At 40.8% G+C, this 19,600-nt stretch overlaps 1 protein-coding gene across 1 annotated transcript in view; it reads right to left on the bottom strand.

Moving 5' to 3' along the window:
* Positions 1-3,362: 3,362 nt before the first annotated feature.
* Positions 3,363-19,600, bottom strand: part of LOC134284451 (uncharacterized) — a 43,632-nt gene continuing 27,394 nt past the window's right edge. The window contains exons 2-3 of the mRNA XM_062843302.1: positions 14,466-14,493; positions 3,363-8,243 (exon numbers count right to left, since the gene is read on the bottom strand). Coding sequence (XP_062699286.1) covers positions 3,363-8,243; positions 14,466-14,493 — 4,909 coding nt within the window. The remainder of the gene's footprint in view (positions 8,244-14,465; positions 14,494-19,600) is intronic.

Here is a 19,600-nt window from a genome sequence, read left to right as displayed (position 1 = left end):
TTTTGTATTTCAGGGTACACGAGTTCGTAATGGGACTGACTTGCGATAATGGGACAATCTGACTTGGTGTTGTTTTTTAATTTTACTGAACAAACCATATATTTTTAATCACGCAGCTGAAACATCATCCCAAGAAAGGTCGAAAACGGCCATTAACTCATTTTTGTCCAAAATGCAGATGGGACTGACTTGCGATTCACGGCAGTATATATGTGAAAACACTAAGAACCTTTTCAAAAATTACGCGAGGGTCGAAACACTTTTTTTAGTGGAAATCTTTTATTTCCTTTCAAAAAGTTTCATTCGAATCATCAACCATCATGTCTGGTCGATCGGTTATTTGGGGTGGAAACGTTAGACAAAATGGCGGAGTTCGAAAAAAACTGGTCTTCAGAAAGTTAACGTAAATTTGAATTTTGATAGAAGAGGCTTTCCACGAAGCAGCACGAAAAAAATCCACTTTTTTTTAATTTTGCATTTTTGATTTGCATATAATTTTGCACAGCTGTTCTAATCAATATAAATAACCATTTTTTCATATTAAAACTTTTTATGGAGTCTCGACTAACTTTCAAATAGTGCCTATGAAAAAAATGGAACACATGCGAATGAAAAATCATATCTCTGAAACTGCTTGTTTGATCGGAAAATTGTCTTTGGCAAAGTTGTAGATTAATAAATGGTGGCTCTCAGAAAAATACACATTGAAAAATTTATTTAGTTTTTCTTCCGAAAAAACTGAATTTTGTTACTAAAAATTAAATATCTCAAAAAGCTATTTTTTTACCTTCGTGATATTTTGTGAGAATAAAGTTCATTCTGTTAGCTACCATCTGTAGAAATTTCATTATGGTAAAAAAATGTACAAAAAAGTTATGGCACTTTGAACATTCTCGGTTGTGTGTTCTTAGAGTGTATGACGAATTCACGCAAACTCGCCGTAGGGGTTTGGCAAAACTGTCTTAGAATCCGATAGAATTTCTTAGGTTTAAAGACTATGTATTTCAAAGCAAGATTGCATACGTTTTTTTTATTTATCTAGACTAATATTTGAAAAGGGCTAAAGTATTTGACCGTTTTTTACTCAATATAACTTAAAAATGATATGACCTACAATAAAGTTATGTATGGGTGACTTTTAGATAATCATGTGAACTTTTATAACATTGAAAAATGTCAATAAGCTTTAATTGTCAAAAAAATGCAAATAAGAAAAATTATTTCAATTTGCAAAACATGACATTTTTGTTATTATTGAAAATTTTGCCATATAAACAAGAAGGGCACTTTTGAAGAAAAGCATTTTTGAGGTACCGTGATTTCGGGTAAAATTTATCAGTGGGGTGGAATTGATCGACGTGAGGGTCATTTTCATTTGTTAAAAATATTGCTTTAAACTTAAAACAATTTGTATAAAATGACCATCATCTGGCTAAAGGATTATTGAATGATGAGTTACATGTTTAACGGTCAATTAGTCACATATTTCTGTATTAAATTAAATATTTTCCGTAATTGCGTGTTTGGCGAATCTCAAATACCCTTTCAAACTTTTGTTACCGTGGCTGTATCGCACATGTAATGAATATTCGAATGGATGCTTTTAGCTGCCAAGTATTTGCTAAACACGATTTCATCATCAAAAATTTTATAAATATTCGAATTTATACATAAAATTGCACTTTTCCGGAAATAATCACTTTTTCAGTATGAAAAGTGCATACTTTAAGGCGTTTTCATAAAATTTTCTAAATTTAAAACTTGAATAATTAAAAATTGAGAAAACTCGTGGAAGTATTGCGTAGCATTTCGCATACTGGGGTGGTTAATTCAGGTGGAAAACATATTTTTGGCACATGCAAAGGTATTTCATTTACTGATCAATTTCATCCCGAAAGCAAAATTATTGATTTTTTATTTTAAATGATATTTACCTATTGCAATAAAATGATTTGTAGTAAAAGTTTCAAACTCGTTGATTGATGAGAATCGTGGTCGTACTTGTTTTATTGCTTTGAGTTTGACTTTCTTTGGGTGATCGACTGTACGTTGGATGATATCTTTAATTGGCATTTCAGTCTAATTTGGTCAATCAAAAACAACTATATGTTTTCTTAACTCGACGTTTCGGTCCTTATTGGACCTTTTTCAAGGATTCTGTAATATTTGAGTTTGACCATATCGCTGCATTCGAAATCACGGTAGCATAAGTGGAAAACTTTTGACAGCTCCTCCCCTCTTAAAGTATATTCTCACATACCTAATAGAAGGCTCCTAGCAATATCATAAACTTCCCCTAAAATGCTACATCTTTAATGGACGGTTCCTAACAACAAATACTTCATGTCATCATTTTGCGTGTTTCTCTCCGGTAGAAAAAAAATGTTTTTATCCAGGGCGTTTTCTACAGATATTTTCATATATTAAATTTAACATAGCTCCATATGTTTGATTCGCAAGTCTATCTAATGCAAAGTATTTATTTTATTCTCCTGTGAATAAAGAAAATTTTAAGTTGAAATTCGACTTCTGGTTGATATTCTGAATTTTTGTGAATTTTTCTTTGTATTGGAAAGATTTATAATTGAAACAAAGAAAGCTATGTTCAATAATAATATGTGAAAATCCACGTATAAAAATACCCAAAAATTGGTTTGACTCAAAAAAAAAAAACATTTTGTGTTGGGTTGGATTCAGATAATAGCAATTTAATTACTTTGATCCATTTTGAATTCTATTCTTAACGGTTGGTGTGGGGTTTGGTTCTCCGAAATAGGATTAATTTAATTTCGCAAATGGGCATGTATTCCAAATTGACTTCAATTTATTTTTTAACTTTTTTTAGCGTGATCGTTTTTTTCAATATTTCAATTTTTAACTTGGAAGTTCACACAAATTCCTTAAAGTCACACATATCACACTGATAGGGCAGGATCGTGCTTCCGGCGGATTTCGGGGTCACAGAACGGATTGGGTGGACACTATCACCACTGGGGTCACTCGGTATCACGGGATTCACCAAAAAACTTGACTTTGCACTTTAAAACTTTAAACTTTATTCTTCGACGGTTTGGATTTGACTAGCTAACTTTATTCAATTAGATCGCTTATCTACCCTACGTTGTGTGAATTATTTCGTGTAACGGAAAAGATACATGCTATAAAATTTCTATAGCAGCTGGCAGCAAATGCTGGCAGTAAGTTGTGGAATACCTGCATTTTGGGCAACGATAGACTTGAGAACTGTCATCGCCGCCACCTGAAATTCATGAATTTCAATCTATCTCCTATCACAACAAACAATACTTCAAATCTTATTATAATTCGGTACAATTCAGGAAAATGACAAATTCTAGGATTCTTCATTGAGTTCCTGATTCAAAAGGCAGCAAACAGATCTTCGTGACCGGACGGCGAATGATTCCTTTGGTGGTGTGCAGGTCAACGACTCGGATGAGCCCGTCTGGTCCTTCGATGGTGTTGACAATTCTCGCTAGAGGCCACTTGACGGGAGCTAGGAATTCATCAACGACGACAACCATCCTGCCGGGCTGAATTGCTGTATTGGGAGCGTTGATTCTATTTTCCTTTTGCAGTTCCTGCAAATATTCGGTCTGCCACTGATGCCAAAATTGTTGAACTCGGTGTTGCAGGGCTCGATAGTGGTCGAGGCGGTTGATCGGAACCTGGCATACTTCGGCATCGGGGAGAGCAGACTGTGTAGTTCCGATGAGAAAGTGGGCTGGTGTCAGAACGGCTAAATCATTGGGATCCTCTGTGAGTGGTGTCAAGGGACGAGAATTCATGGCGCCTTCTATCTGCGCCAATACCGTCGACATATCCTCGAAAGACAGCTTCGCATTTCCTAGCTGACGGTACATATGCTTCTTGGCCACCTTGACGGCAGCTTCCCACAGGCCGCCAAATTGTGGGGCCTTCGGTGGAGTCATATGCCACTGAATTCCCTGGCTTGAGCAGTGTGTGGCAATGAATCCGGATGCCTTCTCTCGTTGTAACATTTGGTACAATTCGTGTAGTGCGTTGCGGGCTCCCTCGAAATTCTTTCCGTTGTTGTCGGAGTGTATGTGTGTGGGGCACCCGCGACGAGCGATGAACCTTCGTAGCGCGTTGAGAAATGCTGGTGTGGAGAGGTCGCTCACCAGCTCTAGGTGCACAGCTTTCGTGACGAAGCAAACGAAGACGCTGATGTAGGCCTTGGTTGGTGAGGCGCGTTTGTGGATTGCTTTCATGTAGACCGGACCGGCAAAATCTACTCCAGTGACAGAAAAAGGACGGCTCGGGATAATTCTCTGCAGTGGCAATTGTCCAGTTTGTTGTTTGGCGGGAACGGGTGAGGCTCTAGAGCAACGGAAGCAATTCCGTACGATGTGGTTGACCAATCGCCTTCCTTGTATCGGCCAAAATTCTTGGCGAATGGCCGCTAGGGTCACACGGCCGCCACCGTGGAGTAGCCTCAGATGGTAGTGCATGGCGATTGACCGTGTTAATGGATGGGAATTGGGAAGGAGGATGGGATGTTTGGTTATATAAGGCTGATCTGACAAACGCAATCTACCCCCAACTCTCAATATTCCCGAATCGTCGATGAAAGGGCTCAGAAGACGTAGGCTCGAATGCTTGGAAACCGCTTTTCCCTTCCCCAAGTACCTAATCTCCTCTGCAAAAACGTCTGCTTGGGCTAGCTTGATTAGTTTCATACGGGCTGCCGACATCTCCTCAACGGTGATTGCATTTGTTATCACATCCAACTCGGGACATGGTGACGATGTAGTTCGACGACGACCACTACGACAAGCCTGGATGAAGCGCAGACAGTATGCTGTCACTCGTGTCAAACGATTATAGCACAGCGATGTGTCAAACATGCCATTCACTTCGGGCTTATTTTGGACAGCCGCCACCATTCTCCGTCGCTCCTGGATTTCTTCGGGTGTTTTCTGCTGCTGGGTACTAATTGGCCACTCCGTTTCAGGTGCTGTTAGCCAGGCTGGCCCATGGTGCCACAAGTTGCTGGACAGGAATTTTTCGACGGTCATTCCTCTGCTGACTAGGTCCGCTGGATTCTCTCTCCCTGCGATATGGTGCCAATAGGATCCCTGTGTTGTGGTTTGGATTTCAGAAACCCTATTCGCGATGAAGGTGCTCCAAGTGTATGGAGGCGATCGAAGCCACTCAAGTGTGACGGTGGAATCGGACCAAAAATGGGAAGCAGTGATAGGCATATCCAATGCTTCGGAAACTCGCTTATGCAACCGCGCAGCCAGCACTGCAGCAGATAGCTCCAGACGGGGAATGGAAACTCGCTTGAGGGGGGCTACCTTCGATTTGGAAGCGATCAATCGGACTTTTACGGCACCTTCGACGTCTGTGGAACGGGCATAAATGCAAGCGCCGTATGCTTGCTGGGATGCATCCGCAAATGTGTGCAGCTGAACGTAGGAATTCGGCAGAAATGCATATCGTTCAACACGGTAGGAGACAATCTTCGGTAGGTCGGTGCAATAGCTGTTCCACTTGTCTTGAATAGCGTCGGATACCTCTTCATCCCACCCGCAAGGCTGCAGCCAGAGCTCCTGCAATAACATTTTTGCTCGTATGATGACTGGGGCGGTGATACCTAGGGGATCGAAGTGTTTTGAAACGGCAGACAGAATAGAACGTTTAGTTGGTGGACCATTTCCGACAGTAGGGGTCGAGTCGAATCTCAGCAGGTCCGTCCTGGGCTCCCAACAGATCCCGAGCGCTTTGATGGGCTCTTCGTGGTCAAATTTCATCGTTGGTTGGGTTGCAATTCGGGTCGATGGGTCGAGTCCTTCCAGGACCTTTTCGCTGTTGGATGCCCATTTCCTCAATTGGAATCCTCCTTTGGCCAGCAGTTCGTCAAGTTCCTCCCGTGTTTCGATTGCCTCTTCCTCTGTATCCGCTCCCCCTATATAATCGTCCACATAGAATCCCTTCTTCAAAGCGGGGGCTCCGTGCGGGTAGGCATCTCCTTCGTCGGCAGCGAGCTGTTGCAGGGTTCGAGTGGCAAGGAATGATGACGGTGCTAGCCCATAGGTAACCGTAGACAATTCGTACGTGTTAATCGGGTCGTCTGGATGGAATCGCCAGAGAATGCGCTGTAGTGATGTGTCGTCGGGATGGAGTAACACCTGGCCATACATTTTCGCGATGTCCGCTACGAGGGCTATTGGATACTTGCGGAATCGGAGGACTAGCGTCAGTAGCTCGTCCTGGACAATTGGACCGACTTGGAGGGCGTCGTTGAGGGAATATCCGGTGGAGGTTTTCGCGGATCCGTCAAAGACAACACGTACTTTTGTGGTTGTACTGGCCTCTTTCAGTACGGCGTGGTGGGGCAAATAATGCACCTGCTGCGGTTCCTCTTCGTTCGGTGAAACAACTCGCATGTGGCCAAGCGAAAGATATTCGGATAGGAAAGAGTGGTACTCTTCCATTAAATGAGGTTCCCTGCTCAGCCGTCTCTCCAGGGAATAGAACCGACGCAGTGCAGCAGACTTCGACTCACCGAGCATGTGATCGAAATTTGGATGACGGGGCAAACGGACGATATATCTTCCCTCCGGTGTACGTGAGACATTGGAAATGTAGTGGGACTCGCATTGCTGTTCTTCAACCGAGTAGTTTGGACGGTTTTCTAGCTCTTCGAGAAGCCAAAAGCGTTCCATGGCCTCATGGAGAGGATCGGAAAGCGAGACATGGCATGCTTCGGGGGGCGATTGCAGCGGCGTTTGGTTCCTACCGGTGACAATCCAGCCGAAAACGCTCTTGATGAGGATCGGGTTTTCGCCTTCCACGATCCGGGTACCAGGGTTCACGTATGTAAAAAAGTGTTCCGCTCCGAGCAACATGTCGATGGCACCGGTCTTATTGAAGGTAGGGTCGGCCAACGGAAGATCTTTCGGGGCATGCCAGTCATTGGAAGGAGAGGAAACAACGGGCAAATCGATCGTTATACGGGGCATGACGAGGAAGTCCAAACCAATCTCGAAATCGGAGGTTCTCGACCTGATGGTAGCACTGACCGAGTGGTTGACACTGGAGGAGGACTCGCCGACACCGAACACTGGGATGTTAATCTTGTTTCGCTTGAGACGGAGGAGCTGGCATAGCCGATCGCTGATGATGTTGGATTGCGATCCATTATCCAGCAGAGCTCGTGCAGGGTGAGCTTGACCATTACAATCGAGGACCATCAACACGACTGTCGAAAGCAAAACATTGGCGTTCGATGTTTGCGAGGAGTTGGACGTCTGTTCACTGACAGCATTCGTGGAAGTGGGTGGTCGTCGGTTGGGTGCTGCATCTTGTTTGACGATGGGCTTCGGTGTGTACGTTAATGGGCGAACGGTGGTGGATGATTGTTCGGTTTCGAGTGGGTGGTAGCCTGGGTGGAGCAATGAATGGTGTCGTTTTCGGCAGTGACGACACGAGAATTTTGATTGACAATTGCGAGCGAGGTGGTCTTGACGAAAACAATTGTGGCAGAGATGTTGGTCATTGACGACTTTCAGACGATCGGCGACGGACATTCTTTCGAATCGTGGGCATTGGAAGAGAGGATGATGTTGATCGCAAGAGTGGCATTTTCGTGGTGTGGCTTCAGTTACAGCATGGGAAACGGTTTTGTGGAACGGTGGGCGTCGAAACATTGGTGGTTGTTGGTTGGATGTTGGCTGTGCTTGGTGATTAACAGACATTGATTCTAGTACACGAATGCGACGGTGGAGAAAATCAATGAGACAACCGAAGTCGGGGTTTGTGGTGGTCGTAGCGAAATCTTCCCATGCTTTCTGCGTCGCGTCGTCGAGTCGGAGGCAAAGAAGATGCTCCAGCATAGTGCTCCAGGAATCGATAGGTTCACCAAGTTGGCGGAGGGTCTTGGTGTGGCGCTCGTACTCGTCGACGACGGAATGCAATGCAGCGGCGGATTCCTTTTTCATTCGAGGGCAATCGAGGAGGGCTTGAAGGTGTCGCTTTTTGAGGAGATATTCGTTAGCGTAGCGAGAGACGAGGGTTTGCCATGCAATAGGGTAATTGGCGGAGCTGATGCCGATGGATTCTATTAGCTGTGCTGCCTCTCCTTTCAGAGCAGCACGGAGGTAATGAAACTTTTGGATGTCGTGAACGTCGGGGTTGGAGTGGATTAGAGCGACGAACGTGTCGTGGAAAGCTAACCAGTTGTTGTAGTCCCCGTCGAACTCCGGCAGGGAAATGGTTGGTAGTTTGATGCCAGACAGGCCAGAGGGATGATTTTACCTTTTAGGCTTGGCGCTCCATGCTGGGCATTTCTCGCCCCAAAATAAACAGCTTTCTTTTCCAGTTTCCGAGAAAATTTCAAATGCTGGTTTTCCCGTTAAATCCCAATGCGAAAAAAAGGTTTCTCCTCCTGAAATCCATTAAAAGAAGCAAGTTTCTCAGATCTGTCTACCCGGACTCCATTTGACCATGCTTAATTAATGCACCCCCACCAAAACCCCAATCCAGTCCTCTTCATTCCACCGCTGGAAACATGTAGTGCGTTTGCCACCTTTACTGCTGCTGCAAGTGAAACGACGACAAAATAATTCCCAGAAAACAACCCCGATTAAACTTTCGGAACGGTTACTCCCGTCGTCGTTCAAAATGCTAAGTGAACCCAAGTCCCGTGACTTGCAGAAATGAGCCCAATCTTCTCGGTAGGTTCCCCGAAGAAGAACAGAAGCACTTGTGCCATACCTAACCTACGCTGTAAGTGCGGAGCGGATCCTGTCGACCGGATGGTATCCCGCTGATGTCCTTTTTATTTTAGGGTCACTCGTGCCCTGCTGCCGCGCTGCCTGCCTCGTCACCTTGGAGGTACGACGTTAACAAGATTGGCTCCGTCACGATTAGGACGAAATGGTCTAAAGTTGTAAGCTGGGTGTCTATCGCGTTGAGCTGACTGAAGGAAGTCATAGACAAGGGGGTGCCCTGGGTACAACGATGCTACGGCAATGACGGAAGTGCTAAACGCTCAAATGGGTGTTTGTTGTTTCTTTTACGGACTTTGAAATGCTAAACGATACACATGTTCTGCAACTACTAAGTTTAAAAGTGGGTAGATTTGGTTTGCTTCTTATATAAAGACGCCAGAAAGGCATCTAAACTGAAAAATGCTTAGAATAAACTTTTGAGTTTCATGCTGATTCGATTTTGATCTAACTCATTTCAATATATGTTTGTTAAGATTCGATTTCGATTTCGATTCGATTTCGATTCGATTTCGATTCGATTTCGATTCGATTTCGATTCGATTTCGATTCGATTTCGATTCGATTTCGATTCGATTTCGATTCGATTTCGATTCGATTTCGATTCGATTTCGATTCGATTTCGATTCGATTTCGATTCGATTTCGATTCGATTTCGATTCGATTTCGATTCGATTTCGATTCGATTTCGATTCGATTTCGATTCGATTTCGATTCGATTTCGATTCGATTTCGATTCGATTTCGATTCGATTTCGATTCGATTTCGATTCGATTTCGATTCGATTTCGATTCGATTTCGATTCGATTTCGATTCGATTTCGATTCGATTTCGATTCGATTTCGATTCGATTTTGATTCGATTTCGATTCGATTTCGATTCTTATTCAATTTCAAATAGTTTCCGTCAAGTGTTTCTCTCTTACCTTCTAGTTACTTAGCGCAGCCGGAAGAATAACTCTGTTAACAGCCGGTCGGCCAAGCAAAGGTAATTAACGTTCCAAGCGGCCTGTCTGGCCTTTGCGACATAGATCATATCTTAAAAACTAGAAGCTCAGACTGGCCGAGCTGTGGTGGTGAAAAACGGTGGTGGCCTCAACAACGATGGCTGTGCGTGATTCTGTGGTCGTCCGGCAGCTCTGACTCGTGGCCGTTCGTTGTCGAGATAAGAAACTCAGTGTCCGTTCGTCGAGGGGCCTTCAACGGGAACGGAAACAAGGAAAATCAACTCCTGGTTACAGAGTTCGCTTCGGTAAAATGCACTCCCATCTCCTGTTGGCAAGTGGTCGGCGGTCCACAATGACGACGACGGTAGCGGAAATGTGCTTCCCAGGGAAGCAATTTATCTTGAAGAGTGGCTTGATTCTAATTGGAGTCCTGCCATGCTCCACGCACACGAAGACTCTTCCCCGAGAAAATGAGCTAGAACTAGTGGTCGCAGAGGCTGAGAGGAGCCCGCAGAGCAACTGGAGCAAGCAATTAAAGGCAGGGGAAAATTGTTTTCTTGAGGTCAGGCGATAATCAGCCGGTGTCGCCCCCGGAGACATGATGGAGTGGGAAAATGAAATCGTTTTCTTGTGAAGATTGCTCAATGGCAATAGGGCACACCGCACTATTTTCTAGGAAAGGAGCCGGGGGAAAACGTGACGTTCAGTGCGAAGTAGAAGAGCACAGGATAATGCTAACCGGTATGTCTATCGCAGCGGTTTGTACACATGGAAAATGGATCTTCGATCATGGGACAAAGATTTTGTTGGATTCAATAACATAGGGACTGAATTGCGATCAGCGCTTCTATCAATGTTTTGAGTAGAATGAATATGAGAGTATAACAGTATAATATATTATAGTAAGGAACCCGATAGCCGTTCTTTATTACACCAACAAAACTAGCCATGAAAATGCTTGACACTTCTCAGGTCATTTTGACAGACCACACACATGCACAAAAATGACGGATCATATTATCTACTTTATAGATTTGTTGCCGTCCTTTTCATGCCCATGAGTTGCGATGGGATCTCGATAGGGTGTTCGAAGGAAAAAGTGAAAAATGAGGCGTGTTGGGGGCAATTGCGATGGGGATCTCGATCGGGTGGCATTGTTCGGCGAAAAAAAAAGACAACACGGTGCCCCCATAGACCGTTATTATAAAATAAAAATGTCCATCAAAACTAAGTTCAGGGATCGAATCCTGGTGCCTTTCTGCACCTCTGGGCAAATTTTTAAAATAATCCCTAGGAGGAATCTCGAGAAATCTCGATTTGATGTTTTATACAAAGAAATTTCAAAGAAATCCATGTTTAGATTCAACAATATCGCTTAAATACCTACAAAAAAAAAGTCCCCAAAGTATTCAAAGTTGTTTCAAACCAGTATATATTCATCAACGCAACTTTTATTATACATATTGACTACTCACCCAACTCAATTAACTGACTAAACTGACATAAGTATGTTTTTCCAAGCCATGCATCGGTTTTAACGTAAGCATTAAAAAGCGATTTTTCCCTATTGTTTTATGAACATGTTACACATCTCAGTGTTATACATTAAAATTTTACCTAATTCTACAACATACAACATATAACAAGGAACTAACCCTCCAAAGACCACAAAGGGATCTAAAATATGTGGAAAAAGTTATTGAGTGAAAACCGAATAGCATGGAAACGCTGTTTAACATGTAAGGAATAACAATAAATAATCAAATCTCGTCATTTTATCGATCGTTTAAGGCTTCATAACATTTTTCCATGAACTTTGCATCGCTTTGCGGTCTTCGGAGGTCTAATTCATCGTGAAGTTTGCTACAGAAATCATTCATCGAATTATATTTAGGGACCAAGGGGTGAAAACAAGCGATTTTTCATTGAAGAAGTAAATTTTCTCATAAAATCGTCTGAAAAACTAAGAATAACGGGCGCAAAAAAATAGTTTTCCCGATCGACCTGATATTTTGCACAGTTGCAGGGTACAAAAAACGGATCACGCCGAAAAATAAACGCTTTGTCCTAAGCGGTGCATGTCGGTAACAAAGGCGCTCCGCAACAAACGCATGTCAAGCGATGAGAGCAATAAAACAAATATCGCTTGCCGTGCGTGTGCCGATGCGTTTCTGCTGAAATTTTCGATCCACATCATCGAATTCATGAGCATTTGGATGAATTAAGACTCTTGCCATCCTCAGAGTCGAGTTTCAGTTGTAAAACAATGCGAAAATCACGATGTGAATAGAACAAGACAAATATTCCTACCGTTTTTGTTGTGAACAAACTCGGGGGCGATTTTGCCGTGCCTTCTTTGTTGCCTATTTTTCTTGCGTTGCCATATTTTGCGTACACTGCACAGTTGATATGGGACCAAAATGGAACTCAAAAAGTATACAAGAACTAGAGATTTTGCATTTTTATATTTTCCCATATAAACCGTGTCCCATATTATTACATATACGTCGTAGTTTCCTGTTCTTCCAAAATTGGTGTACTATTAGATCTTTATTTAACACATATTTCTCAGCAATTTTCTAGTGTTCATGTGTAAGAATATGTAGCACTTTTCATTCAAAAAAAAATGTTCAAAATTCTATGCATACCGCGACCTAATAAATCATAATAGGAATGAAGACCGTGTCGTGTATTTTCATATAACTAGTGGATCATATCACCTACCAACGGTGGCTCCAAGATCCACACCTTACCCTACCCTACTAACAAATACTCCTTCCCGAGACAACTGTTGGGATGCTGTGGATTCCACGGTTTCTAGTAACACCGGTTGTCGAACTAACATTCCTTCCCTTTCTGGATGACCGCAAGGATGTGGCCGGCGCCGTTATTGACTTTAAAATATTGAACTCTCGAATTCTGCACATTGAGAGTGTGTAGATATTCCAAAGCAACATTCACTGGATCTCTGTGCAACTTCGATTGTTCTGGTCAATCACGGAGTAAATCATTGTCCAGTTAGAATCCGGACGCAGATAATCACCTATATCTCAGAGGTGGAATAACAAACAGAAAAGGTGAAGCCCTCAAAACAAAGATAATTTACTGTAGTTTCATGGAAAAATATCATTAAAATTATTTGATTTAATTTTTAATACATTTTCTCATTTTTTCCGTGATTACTTCCTTAAAAATCTGCACAATGGTAGTAAATTTTAACATCAACCCCTTCGGCGGATTTGTTTAACAATCAGGTCATCTCTGTAGTGTCCTGAGACCCTCTACCAATCTGATCAGAATTCCAAAGAAACTTTGCCAAATATTTCTCTTCTTGCGAAATTAAGGGCTATTCAGTGAATTCCAAAGAAGCGAAATTTGAGTGTTTTTTCGTTAATAAACACTATCCAACAGTGATGACACCACTACGCATCTCAGGCTGTCGTGATAGCTCACCAAAAGCAGCACGCGATTCCTGAGGTTATCATCTTTGTACACATTTGGTGTCAAAATCGTGATGTGAGAAAACGATGTCCAGAGCTCGAACTTCCTGGCAAATCTTAGAATTCCAAGCAGATTTATCCATGAACATAAACTTCAATCTTCCTTGGGCACTTCCTCATGGCATGGTTAACAACATCTGTGCACATCACACATAATGGTTATGGAGACATTAACATTTTTCGCGACTGTCGTACCTGACCACGCTTAATTTTCAGCGTGTTTGTGATTTTTTTCCTTCACTTATCTTCAATCTGAAATAACTTTTCACTCGTAGCAAGAAAATCGATGAAATTTTCACCATCAATAGAGGACTAGTTTATGATCAGACTGCTGTAAAAAAAATATGATTATGATCATTGAGAGCGTCACAATAAATTATCATTTGCGTCCGGATTCTAACTGGACAATGCTTTGGCAACTACGATGTGTACGGTTATCTTTGCTTTGCTTTGTTGCCGTCCTTTTCATGCTCATGTTACATACGTCAACATGACCTGAGAGTTGTCAGTCATTTTCAAGTTAGGTTCGTTGGTGTAATAAACAATACTGGAAAAACTTGTAATTAGAAGGCACTCAATGTTGCTACATAATTGACAAAACGCGTTCTGATGAGATTCGAACCCACGATTCGGAATTCGCTAGACGAGAGCTTCAGCCAACTAAGGCACAGAAACTGACTCCAAAGCCACATCGTGAACACTATTTTTTCACAAACCCATCTCTCCTTCGGCTTAGATGTCAATCCACAACACACTCGCGTTTGTGCCCACTAACTACAAGTGAGAGCGATTATGATTTTATGAAGCCGAGACTTACACGGAGCGCGAAACCTAGCCACCAACCAGCAAATTTGGTAAATGCCAGTAATGGGCAATATATATCATTGCACCCTTGCTTGCGTCACATCGGCGCAGTTGGTTTTCAAAGTGTACGACTGTGCCGAGCTCTCGACGCATACTGAGTTAGATGCCTTATTAGGGCAGTTCAGATTTCAGATTTTCAGATTTTCAGATTTTCAGCCATTCCGGTGGTGATTTAATGGTGGCCCAAGAGCAAAATAGGTTTGTATGGGAATTGCTATGGAGAATTTTCAAAAAAAGTTCTCCACGTTGTAGAGCATTCACACATGAATAAAGTTATAGGGTCAAAGCCAAATTGAATTCTTCAGATCTCAATGATGAATGTTGCCGATGACCGGAACTTATTCCGACAATCGGCAAAAAAGATGTTAAACAAATTCTCACTTGCATGTGCATCTTCTTACACGATGTCCTGCAAGGTGTGCAAGAAGCTAACACGCATACTATGATTGCGTGTCAAGCGTGTCGATCGAGCTGTGGTCTTCTGTTCAAGCATGCATGAATGAATATTGATTAATGACTTTTGACTCGTGAGTTTAAATGAGTCGCGATCTTTGGCAACATTCATCATTGAGATCTGAAGAATTCAATTTGGTTTTAACCCTATGAATTTATCCATGTGTGGATGCTCTACAACGTGGAGAACTTTTTTTGAAAATTCTCCATAGTAATTCCCATACAAACCTATTTTGCTCTTGGGCCACAATTAGATCACCACCGAAATGGCTGAAAATTTGACAGGACTCTAGTTTTGCACCAAGGATTGTAATGAACATATGGGAGCTTTGAGTTTTTAACATTTTTGAAGTCTGAACTGCCCTAATGCCTTATATTATCTTGGAGTGTATTTAGCTGATTTATTTCCAAAGTTTGTGGTTAGCAAACTCTATAAGAAAATCATTGTAATGCTGCGGCAGATTACTGACAAGATGTGTGATAAATTATTTCCAGTACTGTCGTGGTAAAATCAGAGCTGGTTTGTTAAAATCCTCCGCCCTTTTACTGGCACATTTCCATGTATGAATTTCTGGAAGAATCTCTGAAGAAACCGCTAGAGCATTTCCTGATGGTACTGCTGGAACTACTTCTGAAAGAATCCACGGATCAACTTTTAAAGAAATCACTGCTGAAATTTTTAAGTATATCTAGGGATGTTGAAGATGTTTCTAAAGATATTTCCGAAAGTATTGCTGAAGAAATTTCGGAAGGAATTGCAAATAGCTGATGAAAATTTTAAAAGAATTCCTGAGAGAATTTCCGAAAAATAGGAATATTTTTTGAATCCATAGATATTTTTGAAAAAAAAATCCTGGAAAAATCCCCAAATGAAAATCCTAAGCTTTTTTTTTAATGAAATCCATAGAGAAATTCCTAGAAGTACGCTGGGAGGAAACTCTGGAGGAATTTCTGAGAAAACGCATAGAAAATTCTGGGCAAAAATGTCTTCCAAACTTTCCATTAGGGTACTTATAATATTCTCACAAAGAATCTGTAGCAAAAAATATTTTAGGATAAATTTATGGAAACAATGTCTTGAAGGAAAAGCTAATGTGAAGAAATCTCAGGAATTGACTTACTTTACTTGTAGAATTCGCAAAACAATCCTTGGAGGAAATTCTTTTGAAAGTTTCTGACAAAGTTTACATGAAGTTCTGATTTTTTTTCCGAATAAATCCATGGAGAATTTTTGAGATAGTTGATGGAAGGTTTGCTAGATGAATGCTTTGAATTTTTTTGGAGAAATTCATGTGAAGAAAATATCTAAAGAAATTCGTAGATGAATTTCTGGAGCAATCTGTGCAAGATTTTTTCAAAAGAATTCTTGAAGTATTTTCTAAAGGAATCCGCATGCAAAATGTTTTGCAGGCTATTCATGCCTATTGTTGAAACCTGGAATTCCTAAGCTATTCTGGATAAAAATGACATGAAAAGGGAAATCTCCGAATTTGTGGCGCAATCGGATCTATAACAAAAGGTCGAAGGTCAAAAGGTCGAAGGTCATAAGGTCGAAAGTCGAAAGGTCGAAAGGACAAAAGGTCAAAGGGTGAAAAGGTCGAAAGGTCGAAATAAAAAAAACTGGGACAAAAGGTCGAAAGGTCGAAATAACAAAAAAATACCTAGGACAAAAGGTCGAAAGGTCGAAAGGTCAAAATAAAAAAAAATAACAAGGTCAAATGTCGAGAAGCAGAAGATTGGAAGGTCAAAGACTCGAAGGCTGTAGTTAGTAATAAAACTGAATGGCCAGGATTCGTTAGGTACGAAAAGTGGATTTCAAATTAATTCAAGTACCTGCAGCGCGATGATTTACGCCATAAATATTTTTCGCATTGCGTCACTCATAATCAATATGATTTTTTGGATGGAATAAAAAGAAATGGTCAAAATGAATAGAAAAATTACGCATAAAGTATCAAAAATGCAATGTCTAATAAGTACATTGAACTAGAGGTTATTTAAAAAAATAAAACGTAACGTTGATCTTCACATCTTTTGATATTTAAGTAGATCTTTGTAGGAGACCTCTTAGGACATATTTAAAATCAAATTTAAAATAATCTCTGTGACAGTATACCTAACTAGAAAGAACGACCTGTTTTAAAAAAGAAGGAAAAATATTATACACATTTATATTATTAGTAAGTACGCCAAAAATTATCAAAAAACATTACTAGAAAGAACAGCCTATGTTCAAAAGAAGGTGAAACTATATATGAAAAAATAATGGTAGTCACGCCAATAGATGTAAATATGTTACTACAAAAAAAAATATAAAACATGATTTGAAATAGTTTACTTGTTTATTGAATTCATTGCTTCATATAGTAATATCTATACTAATTAATAAACTCGTAAGGACTAATGCGATTCCTGTTACATGATCTGAAATGTTGCAGGGCGAGTACTTGGAGAGCAAACGTTTAATGCATATTAATCAAATATGTGCCAAAATTGTCAATGTCGCTTACATCACTTTGCAGAACTACGCCAGTGAAGGAGATCACTTTGAAGAAAATATTGCGAGTTTTTTTTTAATGCTCCCTGTGACAGTATAACTCGAAAGAACGACCAATTTTTCAAAAAAGGCAAAATATTAGAAACGAGTATATTATTAGTAAGTAGACAAAAAATGTCAAGAAGCACTACTAGAAAGAACAGCCTATCTTTGAAAAAAAGGCTGAATTCTATAAAAGAAATTATTACTAGTAACGCCAATAATTGTTCCAATGAATCATGCATTCAACAACAAACTAGTACTAGGAAAACGCCAACTATTATAAAAACCCACTGTAATTAATGGTTGGATTCCCGTTCCGGTCAGGAAATATTGTCGACTTCTTAGGAATAGTGTATACTTGTCATATAATATAAAAATTCATACAATGACAGGCAAAGAAAGCCCTTCAATTACACTAAGTTGAAAAGATGCTGGCCTAGCTGCAGTGAGAATGTAGAGTAAGAAGGAAGAGGAAAGAAAAGATTTATGGTTATATTGATCTTCTGCATAATCGTCATTGTTCCCCTACATCCATTTTTCAATTCGACCTTTGGACCTTTTGTCCTAGTTTATTTTTTTTCAATTTCGACCTTTCGACCTTTTGTCCTTTCGACCTCTTGTCCTAGGTATTTTTTATTACTTCGACCTGTCGACCTTTTGACCCTTCGACCTTTTGACCGTCGACCTTTTGACCTTCGACCTTTTGACCTTCGACCTTTTGTCCTACAACCGGCACAATCGCCTCAAAGTTGAATTTTCGAGTGTTTTTACTTTAAATGTCCCTTTTCCAATTTTCAACCGATTTTCGTTCTTGTATTGCCTTTCTCGTACACCGCATGATTTGCTTTTAAAAATGGTCCTGATAGGTCAAGGCGTTCCGGAGTTATGGCCGTTTTAGTGATCCGGACCAGCACCGGTAGACCTGGCCGTATTCAAAACTGAACCAAGCCCCATCATGCGACACATCAAACTGCGGCGATTATTGTAACCTTTAACATGGTTGACAAATTTTGTGCGGAAATTAACATTAGAGACCAAAAATTCCATGATGTCGCCCCAAAATTTAAGGTGGCAGCCTAATGTTCAAGATGGAGCTTCCAAATTCAAGATGGCGGCTGTTTGATATAGTTTTAGGCTCTAAAACCATGCAATACGGGTAATACCAGAATATCCAAGATGGCGGTCTAAAATCCAAGATGGCGGCTCCAAATTCAAGATGGCAGCTTTTTAATGGTGTTTAATTTCTACAACCATGCAATATGGGTATATTTGGTATGAAGAGAAGCCTGGTCTCCAAAAATGGCGACCAGAATATCCAAGATGGCGATCTAAAACCCAAGATGGCGGCTTCAAATCCAAGATGGCGGCTGTTTAATGGACTTTTAGGCCCTAAAACTATGCAATATGGGTAAATTTGGTATGGGGAATATGTCCAGAGTATAAAAATGGCGACCAGAATATCCAAGATGGTGGCTACAAATACAAGATTGTGGTTCTAAATTCAAGATGGCGGCTGTTTAATGGATTTTAAGGCCCTAAAACCATGCAATAGGGGTATATTTAGTATGAGGAAGATGTCCGGTGTTCAAAAATGGCGACCAGGGTATCCACGATGATGGTTCGAAAATCAAGGGGTGTTTAATGGCATTTTAGGCTCTAAACCATGTAATATGGGCGTATTTGGCATAGATAAGATATCTAAACTTCAAAATGACGACCATAATATCCAAGATGGCGGTCTAAAATCCAAGATGACTGCTCCAAATCAAGATGGCGGCTATTCGATGGAGTTTTATGCTATTTAACCATGTATTATAGGTATATTTGGTGTGGAGATAATGACAGCAGTTAAAAAAATGTTACCAGAATATCCAAGATGGCGGCCTAAAATTCAATATGACAGCTCCAAATTCAAGATCGCGACTGGTAAACGGAGGTTTAGGCTTTAAAATGATGATGAAATATGGGAATGTTCGATATGTAGTAGATATCCAGTCCGGAGTCTAAAAATAACGACCAGAATATCCAAGATGGCGAACTTAAATCCAAAATGGCTGCTCAAAATTCAAGATAGCGGCTTTTTCTTAAGGTTTTGAGGCTCAAACATCAAAATCCACATGAACGGTATGATGTTTAGTGCCATGAAATGGATTCTTGATAAGCGCATGAAAGTGCGATATTCATCAACATGTCACTTGGGTTTTGTTGAAATGAGTTTTCACAGGCACGAGAAGGCGCCTAGGTGGATTAATTAGATTTCATATTAAGTACTCACAAATTAAATTTTGAAAAAACTTGTAAAGCAATAATTTTTTCCAAAGTCACGCAAAATCTTGCGCAAAATGAGCATGAGCATGAGCATGAGCATAGATGACCGCACAATTCGTAGTTGCTACTCCGTGATTGACCAGAGCAATCGAAATTGCACAAGGAACCAATGAATAGGGCTTGGGACTAGCTTACTATTCTCATAATGGCTTAAGCGTGGAGGTTTCTCTTTATATGCTATTTAAATCCAAAAGAG

This window comes from Aedes albopictus, unplaced genomic scaffold, assembly GCF_035046485.1.
Source record: "Aedes albopictus strain Foshan unplaced genomic scaffold, AalbF5 HiC_scaffold_14, whole genome shotgun sequence".
NCBI lineage: Eukaryota > Metazoa > Arthropoda > Insecta > Diptera > Culicidae > Aedes > Aedes albopictus.
This window is presented reverse-complemented; position numbering and strand designations above follow the sequence as displayed.